The sequence below is a fragment of the Canis aureus genome, chromosome 2 (genome assembly GCF_053574225.1).
Source record: "Canis aureus isolate CA01 chromosome 2, VMU_Caureus_v.1.0, whole genome shotgun sequence".
NCBI lineage: Eukaryota > Metazoa > Chordata > Mammalia > Carnivora > Canidae > Canis > Canis aureus.
Window position 1 is genome coordinate 2,804,458 of NC_135612.1, and position 16,624 is coordinate 2,821,081.

General features: G+C 47.7%; 1 protein-coding gene across 1 annotated transcript in view; it reads right to left on the reverse strand.

Annotated features, from left to right (window-relative positions):
- Positions 1 to 16,306, reverse strand: part of MAN2A1 (mannosidase alpha class 2A member 1) — a 162,037-nt gene extending 145,731 nt beyond the window's left edge. Inside the window, exon 1 of the mRNA XM_077861780.1 lies at positions 16,002 to 16,306. Within this exon, the coding sequence (XP_077717906.1) occupies positions 16,002 to 16,136 (135 nt within the window). The 5' untranslated portion in view covers positions 16,137 to 16,306. The remainder of the gene's footprint in view (positions 1 to 16,001) is intronic.
- Positions 16,307 to 16,624: the final 318 nt, after the last annotated feature.

The window sequence follows — 16,624 nt, forward strand, 5'->3', positions numbered from 1 at the left end:
CAACTGCCAGCGCCCTTGCTGCCTGCCTTGGGTCCCGTGACTACACGCAGGTGTGCAAATAGCCCCTGCCACTCCACAGGCTCTACAGCCAGAGTATGTGCACACAACCAGCTTTGGCCACCTGTTGCCTGCCCCAGCCCCTGGGCCTGGAGGTGTCAATGAGAACTCCAAACAGCTCTTGCAGGGCTTGCCGACACCCTGGAGCATTTGCCAGAGACCACACAGTTGTCAATGCTGTGGACCCCAGCAACCTGGGCCAAAGAGACATTATGCGGCCCTCAAAAGGGACGCTGCCACATGCTCCTGCACTGGGGTCACAGGCGCCAGATGTGGAAACATGCTGGGATCACCACCATGCTCCAACTCTGCTTTTCCCACACAGGTAAAAGGCTTCCCTTAACAAAGTTGGCCCCTAAAGTCTGGAAGAGGTGACTACTTCTTCAAAAGCATAAGTTACAGGGATCACAAAGAATCAGGAAAACATGACTCTACCAAAAGAATATAGTAAACCCCCAGTGACTAGCCCCCCTACAACGGAAACCTAGCTATTGCCCAACAAATAATTCAAAATAACGTTCTAAAGATGTTCGGCGTTAAAAGAGAATACAGATAAATAATTTAATGAAAACAATATAAGAATAAAATGAGAAGCTTGACAGAGATGGAAAACATCAATAAGAACCAAACACATTTTGGAGTTGAAAAAAACAATGACTGAAGTCAACACAGAGTTTTAACATAATACTTAACCAGGCAGAAAAAAGAATAAGTGAGCTCCAAGACAGAGCAACTGAAATTATCCAATCAGAGGAGGGAAAAAAATTTAAAAAGAGTGAAGAAAGCATACATCATCTGTGAGATACCAACAAAAGGTCCAATCTGCAAATTATTAAAATTCAAGGAGAAAAAAAAAAAAAGAATAAAAAAATTTCAAGGAGAAAAGGAGGCAGAAAGCTCATTTTAAAAAAATAATGGCTGAGAACTTAGCCAATCTGAAGAGATATGGACATTCAAGTTCATGGAGCTAAGAGGTCACCACACCAAACCAACTTAAAGAGATCCCCTCCCAGACACATTATAGTGAAAGTGTCAGAAGTCAAAGAGAATCTTAAAATTGTAAGAGGGATAAAAGCTTGTTATGTACAAGGGAACCCCCGTTAGACTATCTGCAGATTTCTCAACAGAAACTTGAGAGGGCAGGAGTGGGTGGGATAATATATTCAAAGTGCTGAGAGAAGAGAAATGTCCATCAAAAATATACCTGACAAAGCTGTCCTTAAAGAAAATGAAGAGATACAGATTTCCTCAAACAAAAGCTAAGGGAATTCATCACCACAGCACCTCCCTCACTAGGAGTGCAGAAAATGGTTCTTCAAGCTAAAATAAAACACACTAGGAATGCCCGGGTGGCTCAGCGGTTGAGCGTCTGCCTTTGGCTCAGGGCGTGATCCCAGGATCCGGGATGGAGTCCCACACTGGGCTCCTTGCATAGAGCCTGCTTCTCCTTCTGCCCTAGGTCTCTGCCTCTCTCTCTCTGTCTCTCATGAATAAATAAATAAAATATTTTTTAAAAATTTTAAAAATGAAACAAAACACACTGTAACACGATGGCGGATGGCAGTGTTAGTGAACACTATGGTAGTAACCATTCTGTAATATGTAACTGTATCGAATCAATACAAGTACACTTTAAACTTAATATCATGTTCTGTGTCAATTATATCTCAATAAAGCTGGAAAATGAGAAGAAAAAAAAATGAAGCCGAGCCAAATAAGAATTATGGCTCCACTACCCCAATGAAACCTTGAGCAAGTTACATAACTTTCTTGTGCCTCAGTTTCCTCCTCTATAAAATGGGGATAATGAATAATACCTCACCCACATAGCCACATAGGGTGGCTATGAATGTTATACATTAGCTAGCACATCCAAATCAGTTTAAATAGTGCCTGGTAGAGTCGGCAGAATTACGGCCACCCCAACGATGTCCAGGATCTAATCCCTAAAACCTGTGACTCTAGTTACTTATGTGGCCATAGCTGATGCGATTAACTTAAGGATTCTGACATGGGGAGACTGTCCTAGAATATTAGGACAGGCCCAATGTAATCACATGGGTCCTTATAAGAGAAAAGAGGGAGATGGGAGTCAGACGAGATACAAAGAAGGAAGAGGAGGTCAGAGGGAGGCCATGCTAGAGGTGGCCTTGAACCAAGGGATGCAGGCAGCCTCTAGAAGCTGGAAAAGAGGAGATAACGGATTCTCCCCTGAAAGCCCCCAGAAGAGAGGCCGCCATGCCAACATCTTGATTTTAGCCCAAGAAGACCCATTTCAAACTCTTGCACCCCAGAACTAGAAGACAGACATTTTTCTTGTGTTAAGCCATTAGGTTTGTTGTGCTTCGTTATAGCAACAACAGGAAACTAACACGCCCAGCAAAGAGCCGACGCCGTATAAATAAAGCTTACGCTGGCTGTTCCCATCACAGGAAGTGTGTCCAGATCCTCATCAGAAGAGGTGGCAAGCTGCAAGCCTCCGCAGTTGAGAGCCCCTGCAATGGAGCAATCAAAGGGGAGACCGTGTGACTTTACGACCTGTTTCCCAGCAGCATGTTTTGGTCTCACAAGGCCGTACACTTATCTTTGAACAAAGGAGGGAGGAAAAGACTTTATAGTTAAAAATATTTTTCCGGGAAAAAAAAACATCAACATCTTTATCTTAGACAGTTTTAGGATCAATGAATAAAAAGGGTTTCAAGGCTACTCTGGAGCTACGGAGGGCAATCAGAGTAAACGCTGAGGTGCCTGGACTAAGGCGGTGGGGGTGGAAGAAAGCAAAAGGATGTGACAAGACAGATGAACCGGGAAGGGGAGGCCCAGGCAAAGAAGAAAAATAGCCTTTTGGTTGTGGTTTGCTTTTTTTCTTGAGGCAATTGGGAAGAACAAAGGTGGCATTTTAGGGAAACAGGGAGTGAGTCCTGGGAAAGGAGCAAGGTGAGGGGCAAAGGTTCTGTTCTGGAACTATCAGCTCAGTGGTGGTGTCGGGTAGACGCGGAGGCCTAAAAGTCAGGAGAATATATGTTTGAGTGGGCAGTGCAAAGATCAGTGCCAAACAGTGACTACGAATGGGAGGATTACCTAGGGAGAGCGCATGCATCCACCTTTAATTGTACAAGGCCCACCAGGCAATCCTCACACCTCCCCGGTTCAGAACTGCTGCATTAAAGCTAAATATAAAAACAGTGATTTGGTGAAAGAGAGCCCGTATTTCCAGCAGGGATGTCACCGTCCCCGGGCAGCCAGCCGCTGTCACTCCACGGAAAAACCCCACTATTTATACATAGATCTCAGGCACTTAACAGGAAGGCATTTATTGGTTTCGTAAAATGAGGAGAAACCCCTCAAGTGACCACCTCACCCCTAAGATGTGTAGGTCTGAGGCCTGAGAGAGTGTGAACTGAGGCTGTGGCCATCGTCATGTATGTAACTCTACCGACTGGTAACAAGCCACAAACCACAGTGACAAATGACCTTTTAATGCTACTTTCCAGACCTGAAGCTTATCATGCCTGAATCTCTTCCAAGGTATTATTGTCTTTGTGCTTCCACTTGTCCATTCAAAGAAATAAATGTACTCACCATATGAGCACAAAAAGCACTTAATTACAAAGCACCTTGCCAAAACACAGGAGCAATGGGCCTTGCCTGAGCCAATCGTTATTCATCAACCTCACGCCCGCTAGCTGGGATTTTAGCAGAGGCCACTCAGCTTCACGTACACAACAAGCAGGCCAAGTGAGCGTGAGGGGCCCAGCTGGGACTGGGAGCTCACCGTGCCCCGCCCCTGCAGGAGACCCTCAGGCCTGGGCCCCCCACCCTGGGGTAAGCACTCTGCAGCCCCGGGGTAAGCACTCTACAGCCCTGGGGTAAGCACTCTACAGCCCTGGGGTAAGCACTCTACAGCCCTGGGGTAAGCACTCTGCAGCCCCGGGGTAAGCACTCTGCAGCGACCGACTCCCTGTGCCTCGACTCCCTGCGCCTCCCGTCCTGACGCGGAGCAGCAACAGGCTGCACCAGTTTCCCGCATCTTGGCGAAGCCCATCCTCTTACCACCTCCCAAAACGTGGCCAGGACTTGAGCGGCTGTGCTCCGTCCAGGCTCCCCAGGCTCCCGGACGCAGCGCCGCCCCTACCTGCGAGGTCCCAGATGTAAGCTGCGGTTGGAACCGCAGGGCCCCCACTCCCAGCAGCCCGATGCAGCCGCAGAGACCACCTCCCGCTGGGGCAGCAGTTGAGGCATCAAGCTACTGTATGAAGGGAGATGCTGCAAAACCCGAATCTTTTTAAAAATGATTGTTGCAACAAGGGCTGTAAGCACAACGTGTTTAAATTACAAAATACTTTCATACAATCCAGCTTTGTAACTTTCAAATACATTTAATAATTGCACTTAAGTGGAGCTAAGCAAATTAGGCGTTGACTAATAAAATTCTTTCATTCAGCACTTCCCGAACTGTTCCGTGGAACGTTCCTTCCTATTATTTTTGCAAATTATTTTTTTGAAAACCACACTACTTCTATGACATATTTTCAACGTACTTCTATTCCTAAACATAGCACTCTGAAATAATGTCAATGGTGTATCCCATCCAAGAACACGCATCAATGTTCATGGGATGGGCTTTCGAAAGGCCACGATTCCCAGGGAACCAGGCTCATGCTGTCACACGTCATCTGGTCAATGACTGCCCGTCTAGGTCACTAACCTGTCTTACCTTTTTTGGAGATAAATAAACAGATAATCAGCCTGCCTCCAATCTTATTTACGCTAATCATTTCCTGAATAAGCCCATTCTCTTACTTACAGACAGGAGAAAGGTTAAGTACCTAGGCAAGCTCCATCTGAATTATAAATTCTGAATTTCCTAACTTTTTTTTTTTTCAAGCAGCAAAGATTCTAAAGTTTTTACAAATCCTTTCCTACAGACATTATGATAAAGTCCATCTGGACTGTTCAATCCGCAAGCGCAAGGAGGGGCATGGTAAACGTCACAGAAGCAACATTTACACCTAACCGTAAGGCACAATAGGATATGTAAAAATAGAATGAAAAATTTCTAAGCATCATACAACCAGCTATAAAGATGAGTTGAGGATACAAATTTCTCGGGTTCTTAAGTCTTTTTTTTTTTCTTAAGATTTTATTTATTTATTCATGAGACACACAGAAAGAGAGAGAGAGGCAGAGACACAGGCAGAGGGAGAAGCAGGCTCCATGCCAGGAGCCCGACGTGGGACTCGATCCTGGGTCTCCAGGATCAGGCCCTGGGCTGAAGGCAGACACCTAACCCAGTGGGCCACCCAGGGGGCCCCTAAAGTGTTTTCTTCTTATTGGTTAGATATTTTCCCTAAAAGTTGTAAGAAATGCCCTGCATCTCAAGTGTTGCTGTCATCCGGCCTCATTAACTTTCAAAGAAAGTTGGCCTTGGGCCCTAGACAGTTTGGGAGGAGGGCGTGGTCAGCCACTAATCAAAAAGGAAGGGCTCTTCTTTACTATCAACGAGAGGCAGTTTGGGGGCGCGCAGAAATCCATCTGATCTTCAAAACAACCTTGAGCTATGAAGACCCTATTTCTGAAGACCCTATTTCAAGTGCTGCCTTTTGATCTTTAATAAATCCATCTCTCTCTTATACACACACACAGTAATCTATTTTCTCTTCTTATAACCTAGAAAAAAAAAATCATTTAGCTCCATAATTTGGGCCAAAAATGAGAAGGATCTTTTCTCGTTTCCTGTTGAAATGTTTCTTTGAAACCCTGCCCCGGGAGCCTCCTCCTTTCTTAGGTGTGCTGATCCAGGAGCTGGATTCTGGCCTTCTGAACACGAGCTGCCTCATTTTAGGAGCCTCTGCTACACAATAATCCGGCCAAGGGCAGCACAGCTTTGGGCTCCCAGAGCGGGCCTCTCCCGACGCACAGCCCCGCGGGGGCTCGTGCCCTCCGACCAGGCTGAGGCCTGCAGGCCGCCCCGTCCCCCCTGCCCGCCTGCCCGATGCCCGGTGCCCACAGGCCGCTCTAGCAACACCCACCTCCTCACCGCGAACCTGGCGTCGGCTTCCCCAACCAGGCGACCTGCCCAACCATCCCATTATTAGCTAATCCTCCAAATGCCCCAAAGGGAAAAGGGGGGAAAGACGGTTTCATGTAAGCCACACCCATCATTACCCTTTATAAAAATCTGGGAGAAAGCCCTTTTTACAACATGCCTGCGCATGTTTCTCTTCCCCCTGATTCTAGCCATTTCGATGCTAGTACAGGGATTTAGTGCCTTATGTCTGTATTACCTCAGATTCTCAGCTGCCTTCCTGCTTCTGAGTCTTCCTACACACTGCGACCAGAATAATCTAGATTGAATACTCTTAGCTCCCTTCCAGGTCTAAAATTTTCTATGAAATTAGTTCTCCAACACTGCTTTTCTCAGGCAGCTCCCTAACATACTCCCTTTGAACAGTTCCCTACCATCTGACTCCCGTAACTCCTGAGCCCGGCTCCCAGGGCGATTCACAATTTGATCCCCAACTACCTACCAGGTCACCCCAACTGCTCTTCACAAGCACCAAAGATCCCAAATCAAACCCATTTCCTCACCTCTTCTCATGGTGCCAGGCTCCTTCCTGACCCAAAGCCTAAGCTCTGTACTCCACACTGGGAATGTTCTTTCTCTCTCCAAAGTCCTACCCGAACAGCAAAGCCGAGCGCCAGTCCCAGGTCCTTTGGTCAACAGGAGCCAGGCTGTTACCAGAACTTAGTGCAGAACTTCCTGGAAGGCCTCCTCCCTTATACCAAGAATAAGAATCAAGGTCATGGACACTTTATTTTATGCTTAGCTCCTACATCCCCAGAACCTACAACACTGCCCGATTCACGATGGCGACTCCATGAATCTGTTTATTGGCAAGAACTAGCACTTTCTGAACACCTACTATGTGCCAGGCACTATTCTTTTTAACATTAACTCTTCTAATGAGTAAATAACACTCAGCTGTCTCTAACCGCCTCACAAATGACAGTTGCATCACATCACCTAAGATGCTCTTGCAAAGCAGGAGACCTCACATGTATTATCATCTTCACAGCACCTAACACAAAGGAATTGTCAAATACAGGCCGAGTTGGGCAGCCAGGGGGGCTCAGTGGTTTAGCGCCACCTTTAGCCCAGGGTGTGATCCTGGAGACCTCGGATGGTATCCCGTGTCGGGCACCCTGCATGGAGCCTGCTTCTCCTTCTGCCTGTGTCTCTGCCTCTCTCCCTGTGTCTCTCATCACTAAATAAATAAAATCTTTATATATATATATATATATATACACACACACACACACACACACACACACACACACACATAGGGTCAAGTAGAGTACAGGAGAAAGCACTGGATTACAGGCCAGGATGCACACCCCAAGTGTGCTACGACTGGTTAGGGAAGCCAGGGCTACGTGTCTCACTGTCTTCAGCTGAAAAGACTACATTACCCGATCTGGGAGGATCCGCCCGACACTAAATTCTACATCTGACTTTTTCATGTTATGACTTTTCTAGGGGTGCTGGGGACTGTTAAGAGAATGACTACCTCCATAGACTCTCAAAACGCAAATCCAGCACTTTTTCATGGAGAAAATAACTCGGAGAATAATTGCTATCCTCTAGCTTCCATCTTCCAACGTTCCACGAGTAAAAATGTTACCCCAAAGGCCAGAACCCACAAATCTCACATTCTCCCACACTGGCGGTATGAAGGCACAGGGGTGAATTACTGCAATCTATCTGCAGCCCCCAAACAGAGCCCCACCCTAAAGGAAGAGGCCTTTCCATCACAAAACCCTATCAGTCCTGGAAGGAAACATGCACGGATAGGAATGTAAACGTCCTGATGGAGGACAAGGAGGTTCACTGGTGCGACTGGGTCATATCCAGGGCCTGCTCCCCCCTTAAAGTATTTCATTCCTCTCGACGCCCACAGGTGACCGACTACTTGCCAAGGAAGCCAGTGAGAAATCCACACACATGTGAAAAATGCAAAATGCATGCATTTAAAAGTGGGGAAAAAAATACTTAACAACTGCAACAGCAGTCAGTGAGGCTCATTACACTGTTCAGATTCGTGTACTGCCACTCGACGATGATCGTAAAATCTCTGAGGACACAAATGGGGTGGTAGCCTGCGCCAAAAGGACTGAAGAAAGCCACATATGATCTTCGAGAAGCATGAAGAAGGATCAGAATTAGCAGGAATTAAGGACTCTCTGAAGAGCAGCAGTCCAGTGCCCCTGCAGACATCCTGGTAGTTCTCTGCCTCCAAGCTGAGTAGACTTCAGGATCCCAGAGAGGACGGCCAAGTTCCATCCCAGATCTACGGTTTATGAAGAAGATGCCTAGGGACTCCCGGGTGGCTCAGCGGTTGAGCACCTGCCCTTGGCCCAGGGAGTGATCCTGCGGTCCCGGAATCGAGTCCCGCATCGGGCTCCCCGTGGGGAGTCTGCTTCTCCCTCTGCTTGTGTCTCTGCCTCTCTCTCTGTCTCTGATGTATAAATAAATTTAAAAAAGAAGAAGATGCCTAGACCCGGGCTCTCCTTCCACAATCTAAGCAACCCAAGCTTCTGATGAGGCTCAGCAGTCAGCCCACTTGTGAATTACAGCCAATCCTAAAGACAATAAAGTCATGGTTTTTGATCTTGAGACTATGGATCGACTTTGCACCGTTCCTGTCCCAGAACCCTCCATCCCAGAGCAAGTCCTGTTGTGAGAAACTTGCAGGTGGTAGAAGGGAAACAAATCAAACATGTCAAGTATGTCCATGCCCCAGCACAGAAGTTCCCCAAGGATACCTGGAAATCTAGGAAACATGTATAGAACACCAGTATTAAACCACACTCTCAAAACACAAAGTTTCGCTAATGCTTATCTAATAAGCAGGTGACAAGAATTTTGTTTTCAGTACACACCTCTGCTTCAACGGATCTAACCACACGATTTGCCTCTGATGTCAATAATAGAGAAACACAGTTTAAATCTGGGATTGGCAAACTTTTTCAGTAAAGGGCCAAATCGTAAATATTTTAGGTTTTGCAGGCCATAGAGTTTCTGTGGCAACTACTCTTCTAGTACAGAAGCAGCCAAAGATGATGTGAATTGAAACAAGTGTGGCTACATCATGAAATATTTGACCATTTGCAAACCTCAGAGCCATTCTTAGCTCGTGGCCCTACAGAAACAGGTGGTGGGCCAGATGTGTTAGGCAGAGTTCAAGACCTCGGGGACAAAAGGAAAGGAAGGAGACCATTTGCCAAGAACTCCATTCTTGCCCTACCCCACTTCCATTGTCCTTTCTTTAATAAAAGGCTATTTACAACACAATGAATTGAACAAGAGGGAAATCTCCGTCCGCTTTATTTTCCGGTTTCTGTTCCTGCTTTTTCTCAAGAAGGAATGCAAAATGTAGTGACGAGAAATCATCAGAATGAACAGAAATAAAACCTATACGCTGAAGAAAGTAAATACCTTACCTAAGAGCACTTCAGACATCTCAAATTATGTTTGTGTAGGACTTTTCTGCTGCCTAATTACTGATCAGCGTATCCTTTCTTCCTATGCTAAAAGATCAAGGGAATAAACCTGGACCACTTTCAACCTCTAATTCAACTGGCAAAAAGTAAAAGATGATCTCTTTCCTATCACCTGGCTGTAGTGTTTTTCTCAGAATAAGTATATTCAACTTTTAAAAAGGAAATTTCATTATAATAGTCCTCCAATTTTTAACTTGTGCATGAATATAATACTTACCCTTGTATTTTCTGTAACATACTGCAATTCAGAATCCTAAAAATGTAAGTGCATTTTTAGGCATCCAGAGGAAGGATATATTTCAATCATCAAAAAAAAAAAAAAAAAAGCTAGTTACCCTTTTGAATATTAGAACTAAGCCTTCCAATCGGTCCTCCCTAAAATGCAAAATGGGAACAAAAGTGCCAGGGGATATAAAGAATAGGCCTTTGGCTAGACTGCAGCCAAGTGATCTTCAACAGGGTTCATTTTCTCCCCCAGAGGAGACTTAGCAATGTCTGTAGACATTTGTGGTTGCTACAACCTGGGAGAAGAAGCAAGGTGTTTCTGGTTTACACCGAGCAGACACCAGGATGCTCCTAACCATTCTACAATGCTCGGGACACCCCCCACACCAAAGAATTACCCAGCCCCAAATATCACTAGCTATAGGTTGTGAAGCAGCCAAAGGTACAGTATGAAAGTTTTAAGCTCAAGTGCCGCAGAGTTGATCTTTTATTTAGAAAACAGTATGTTAGATTTACAAATTTGACACAAAACATTCCCTAGATACCAACCATGAGCTTGTCTGCATAAAAGCACAAATAACGTCACGTTAAATACACTACACCTCACAACAGTAAGTTACAACCTCGAGACTCCGGTCTTTCGAATCAAATGACTTACTGCCTATCAAAAGGCAAATTTAGCAATACTCAAGGGCTAGGTCTGACCTCCCTTCTGTACAATCAACCCTCAAATTTGAACCCGGACATGGTTTTAACCTTAAAATTAGTAGCTTGGCTTGAAATTTACAACTGAAACAGAAACCCATGGTAGTCAAAGCGGTCTCCCTGCTCTCCTCACCAACCTGCTAATCACAGCCACAAAAGAGAAGAAAAATCCACTTTTTGGGACTTTTTCCTCCTATCTTCACTGCCACGTGTACTGTAAAAGCTGACGCTCCTGGGAGCTTGGCTGCTAAGACACAAGGGGCCAAAAGCACAAGTAAGGCCTTTACAATCCAACAACCAGAGATCCTATCCCCAAGCTGTTGAATGTTCTCATGTTCCCTAACGTTCTCTCTGGAAGAGATGGAACAAGGTCAAACTGAGACCACTGGGTTCAAAGCATGAAAACTCAAGCAGGGGATGAGCAACTGCTAATGAACTACTACTACTAGGAAAAAATCTCAAAACTTATTCCAGTCTTAAGCATCCGCCTTTGGATCAGGATGTGCTCCTGGGGACCTAGGTTGGGGTCAGCTCCCCGCAGGGAGCCTGCTTCTCCCTCTGCCTGTGTCTCTGCCTCTCTCTCTGGGTCTCTCATGAATAAATAAGTCTAAAACACACACACACACAATAAATAAATAAAATAAAGAACAAACCTATTCCAGTCTGTCAAAAAAAAAAAAAAGCCAAAGTTTTAACAGCTATCACGAAAAACAAAAGCTAACTCAAAGTAACAATAAAAAAGTGGTAATTTTAGTCAATTTGCCCACGGCCTAGATATCCCTTAATGCTAATTAATGAGTCAGAGAGAAAAGGCCCTTCAGATAAATAGGACTGCAACAACATCTCCCAAACAGAAGTATTTGTTTAAGCCCTGAGAGCCATGCTGATCTGGGAACAACAAATTCAATCCAATTAAAAAAATAATAAACTTAAGCCTTCAGACTAGATGCATTCTTGCTGCAGTTGGTGGCTAAGAAGTGAGCTTGGGTCTTAGTGAAATATGCTGGTCAGAGACTCAGGGATAAAGAGGGGGGTAGTGGAAACCAGCCTTTCCAGAAGCTTCCACGGTCCTGCATTCCTCCTCAGTGTCTGCTTGTCACCACTGTCGAAGTTTCATCACTTCCCAAGAGTCACAGATCTCAAACATCATACCGTCCAAAATGAAACAAACTCCCTGATACACACCTACACCAACCCCAGCAACAAGTGCTGTGGTTTAGAGAATGTACTAGAGGATGGAGAAGTGAGAGAGATCTTATTTTTCTATGTATTTTAAGATTCTCAGATTGCCGAAAGCAAGAAAAAACAACAGGAAGATTAAAGGCAACTTTTATTAAACATCGACTATGGATTCTTTAAAAAGTAGTAGAAATGGGGGAACCCGCTGACAGCTGCCTTCAGCTCAGGTCATGATCCCAGGGCCCGGCTCCCTACTCAGTGGGGAGTCTGCTTCTCCCTCTTCTTCTGCCCCTCCCCCACCTGTATGTTTTCTCTTTTTCTCTAAAATAAATAAATAAAATCTTTTAAAAAAAAGTAATAGAGATGTGAAGTATTTAAGAATATTTTTATATGTGTTTATTCACAATAAAAGTTAAAATCCAAAAGGCCTGGGTGGCACAGTGCACTAAGCATTGGTCTCTTGATTTTGAAGCAGATCAGGATCTCGGGGTTTTAAGATCAAACCCAGTGTCAGGCTCTGCACCGGATATGGAGCCTGCTTAAGACTCTCTAATTCTCTCTGCCCCTCCCTGCCTCTGGGAAAAAAAAAAATTCCAAATGTCTCCACATTCCAAAGTCTTTTAATCAAATATCTTCAAGACGTTCTCACTATCTTGCTTGATAATTGTTATCCTGGCTAAGATGAAGCCTGAACTAGACTTTCACATTTTCTATCAAAGTTCCAATCTCTGAAGCCACTTCCAAGAGTTAATAATAATCCCTATAGTCATAGTCTACGCTAAATATTTACAAATTGATCACTTGTTATATAAAACCCAATATACTGTCATTCTCCAGATCCAATCATAAGACATCAGACATCTGTTACAACATACGTAAGCAACTTGTGAAATCTGCTTGTAAGAAGTGATGAAGAATTTCAGGACCTTAATGTCTTTCTTTTCTTTTCATCTACTTGAATTCTTACATCACCTCAAAGCATCTTCAGGGAATTAGGCCCTGGTCAGCCTCTCAATTGCAGTGTAATTTTTATTAATTTTTCTAGCTGAGATTATTAACCCTCAAGTATACACAGAAGCTAACACAGACAAGCCCACCTGTTGCCTCCAAGCCTCACCGGAATTCCTCCCTGGAACAAAGGGTAAAGCCTTCCAAAGACTATGTCAGAGGCAGGCTGTTCCTCCGGGGTGGGAGAAACCAGAGAACCCAGAGTTGGGCCTACTGCCACCCCAGAGTCTGGCCAAGCGGTGAAAAACACAGAGTTGGAGGAGGAAAGGAAAAGAATGAAACGCAGAATAACAGCAAATAGATTGCTCTCAAACTAGGATGGTTTTAAAACATAACTTGCTTTAAAAAAAAAAAAAAAAAAACATATCTTGCTTACTAAATAGACCATATACATCACTGAAGGTTCCACATTGACTTAATGAAACTAAAATCCTAAATCCTAAACTGAAATTCTGCAGAAATCAATCCCTTTCTAGATAAATCATTCTACTAAGATACCAAAAATAATATATAGTGATGGACTGGCTTGCTTCAAATTCACCAAAGAAATGTAATACATTATTGCAAGCTAGTTTTGTAATGTGTGGTGTTCTCATCAAATTAAGGTTTACACGGGATTTAGAAGTAGTGAGAAAATAAAAATCAACTCAAAAGGCTGGATGCTGTGCTGCATAATGGTTTTCATTACAATGTTTAGCTCTAAAGAGAGCAAGAAGACGTTCTGGGAGGGGTATAAATCTCAAATGTTAAACGTTTCAGAAAAAGGAGCACATTTGTTAGAGCTTCATAATTTAACTTCCTTAAAAAAAAATTTTTTTTAAAGTCATATGCTGAGGAACCACAGAGCAACATGCTCTATCTTCTATATCAGATCTTTTCTGCAGGCCAACTGGGACCTAAAAAGTAGGCAAGGAATTATTAGCATAGCATAATGGCTGAAAGCCTAGACTCCAAAGGCCACCTGTTCAACCCTCAGCTCTTAGTAGTGGGACTTTGGGCAAGTTAAAAAAAAAAATTATATATATATATATATTTGTGCCTCGGTTTCCCCAACTACCAGATGGTGGGAATAGAGTTTGTCCTGTACGACACATAGGTTGCTGTCCTGCATAGGAGTTAGGCTTACAGAGTGTTTACTCTGTCCCATCTGTTTGGGGATTCAGTGTCTCTCCAAAACTCTTATCAGCAAAAAAAAGTGCTTTCTTCCTGAACCGAAAACGCAGCCCTGAAAAACCTAACAGTGGTCACCTTAATTAAGCATAAAAAAGCTCCACCTTCCAAATCCTCTCCCCTCGCCCACAAACCAGAATACAGACCAGAGCCTGCTCTTCCAGCAGCCACTGTCACTTTCCATCAACTGCATTCTGCTCTATGCAGAACTTAAGCCCCTCGAGGAGGACCAAGGCTGGATATTAAAATATTGGAATTAACTTTGCCTACGATTTCCCAGTAACTGAGTCACTCACGTCTTTAGTAACAGTAAAATGTCAAGGTTGCCAGAGAACCCCAGCCCCAGATGTTTGCATAAATCATTTCCAAGTGATCATCACACCAGAGCCAAAGGACGTTATTTAAAATAAGCTAACGGCTTAAATAAGTCAGCTTTTTTTTCTTGTAATGAAGAAAATTCGGAAAATGTAATGGGGGGGGGGCAGAGGATCAGAGCAAGTTGAGCCACCAAATTATACAACCTATTAATTAGCAGGGCTTAGCATTCCTTTGGGTATGGCTTCCGAGGGCGGTTACCCCATTTTTAACTTCCATTCCCTCTCAGTAACAAGCACTGGGCAAACTCCATAAAGTGAAGCCTTAGAAACATCCCACGGTGCTTACCTCACTGTAGCTTCTGTATCATACTAATAGAGAAGAAAAAGCTTTTAACAATGTTGAGACATGTTTACAACAACATCTGTAATACTTTCCACCTGCGAGGTACTTTGAGGGCTCCGGAGGGACCACGGGCATCCACCATGAGGTCATTTTTCACTTTCAGAACTCTGACACAGTTTAGGAGTTTAGTTTGCGTTAAACTGCGGCCTTGTGCCCTCGCACATCACGACAGCGAATGGCAAGGAGGCTCTCTGGTCGCTTACACTGCCACCAAAAAAAAAAAAAAAAGACAGACCCAGGCAACTTGTGCAGTATGTCTGGATCAAGTGGTGAGATGGAGCCGGTTTGGAGTCCTGCAGGTCCATTCACCCCAGAGGGTGATCACAGGGCACCCAGTTTTACGAGGATTTCTGGAGAGCACAGGTCATGATGGGTCAAGGCCCTGACAGCGCATCCTTGCAGACAGAACCGGTGCCTGCTTGCTTATTTTGAGCAACTTCGTGTACAGGAGAGACCTCGGGCGGGTGGTTCCGCGAGCAGGGAGCGCGCGCCCCAGGGCGCAGGCCGAGCGCCCCGCAGCTTCGGGCCGGGGTATGGCAGCGCCCCGGCAGCGGGCCCCCGGCGGCCGCACAGCAGCCCCGGGCAGCGGCCCCAGCCCCCGACCCCGGCCCGGCCCGGCCCCGGCCCCGGCCCCAGCCCGGGCTCTGCCGCGGGGAATAAACTTTTGCTTCCTCCTCCAGACGGTGGAGAGAGGCGCCGCGGAGCCGACGGGGGTGTGCGGGACCCCGTTTCCGCGGCCGCCCCCGGGGTGGGGGGGTCCGGCAGGTGCGCGCCGCCACCCCCACGGGCCCCGGGGCGAGCGCGGGCACCGGGGCCACCGCCCCTGGGTAGGAGGAGGTGGAGGGGGGCGGAGGAGGAGGAGGGGGGGGCTGGAGGAGGAGGGGGGCGGAGAGGGGAGGAGGAGGAGGGAGGAGGGAGAGGATGAGGAGGACGCAGGGCTGCAGCGGGGGGGAGGAGGAGGACGAGGAGGAGGAAGGAAGGGGGCTGGAGGAGGGGGGCAGGGAGGGAGAGGGGGGTTGGAGGAGGGGGGAGGAGCAGCAGGACGGGGGAGGACGGGGAGAGAGGAGGAGGGGGTGGGGGAGGAGGACGAGGAGGAGGAGGAGACCATGGAGGGAGGAGGACGGAGAGGGGGAGGAGACCATGGAGGGAGGAGGGGGGGAGAAGGGCGGAGGACGCGGAGGAGGGGGCTCCCCCGGGGGGCGGCCGCCGTCGTCCGGGCGCAGCGGAGCGGGGAGGCGGCGGCTCGGGCCCCCCCTCCGCGCCCCAGGTGGAGCTCTCCGGGCCGGGGCGCGGGGCGGCGGGGGCGCGGGGGCGCGGGGGCGCGGCGGGGCGGCCGGGGCAGCCCACGCCCGGCGGCGGGGCCCGGGGCTCACCTGGGGGAAGGAGCCCTCGCGGCGCGGGCCCTTGGGGTAGTCCAGGTGACCCCGGTCCAGCATCAGGTAGAGCGAGAAGATCACCACGCAGAAGATCGCGCTGCCGAACACGGTGAACTGGCGGCTCAACTTCATGGTTTCCTCGATGGACGCGGGGCCCGGGCACCGTCCTGCGCCCCGGGCGGCTGCGGCTGCGGCTGCGGGTGCCGGTACCGGTACCGGTACCGGTGCGGGTGCGGGTGCGGCTCCCCGCGCGCTCGGCCGGGCGGCCCTGGCTGGGCGGGACCGGCCTGCAGCCCCGGGGGCCCCGCAAACTTGGCCCGGGGAGCGGGGAGGCCGCCGCCCGCACTTCCTGGCGCCGCCGCCCGGGCCGGGGCGGCAGGAAAAGTTTTCGGGCGGAGGGCGGGCGGGTCCCCGGCGCGCGGCGGGGCCCGGGCAGCGGCGGCGGGAGCGGCGGGAGCGGCGGGAGCGGGGGCGGCGGGAGCGGGAGCGGGAGCGGCCGGGACGCGCAACTTAGCGCCGGGACGGCCCGCCCAGGCCCGGCCGGGGTGCGCCGGGCTGTGCCGGGGTGTGCCGGGGCGCGGGGACCTGCGGCTCCGGCGGGACTGCGCCCCGCGCCCGCC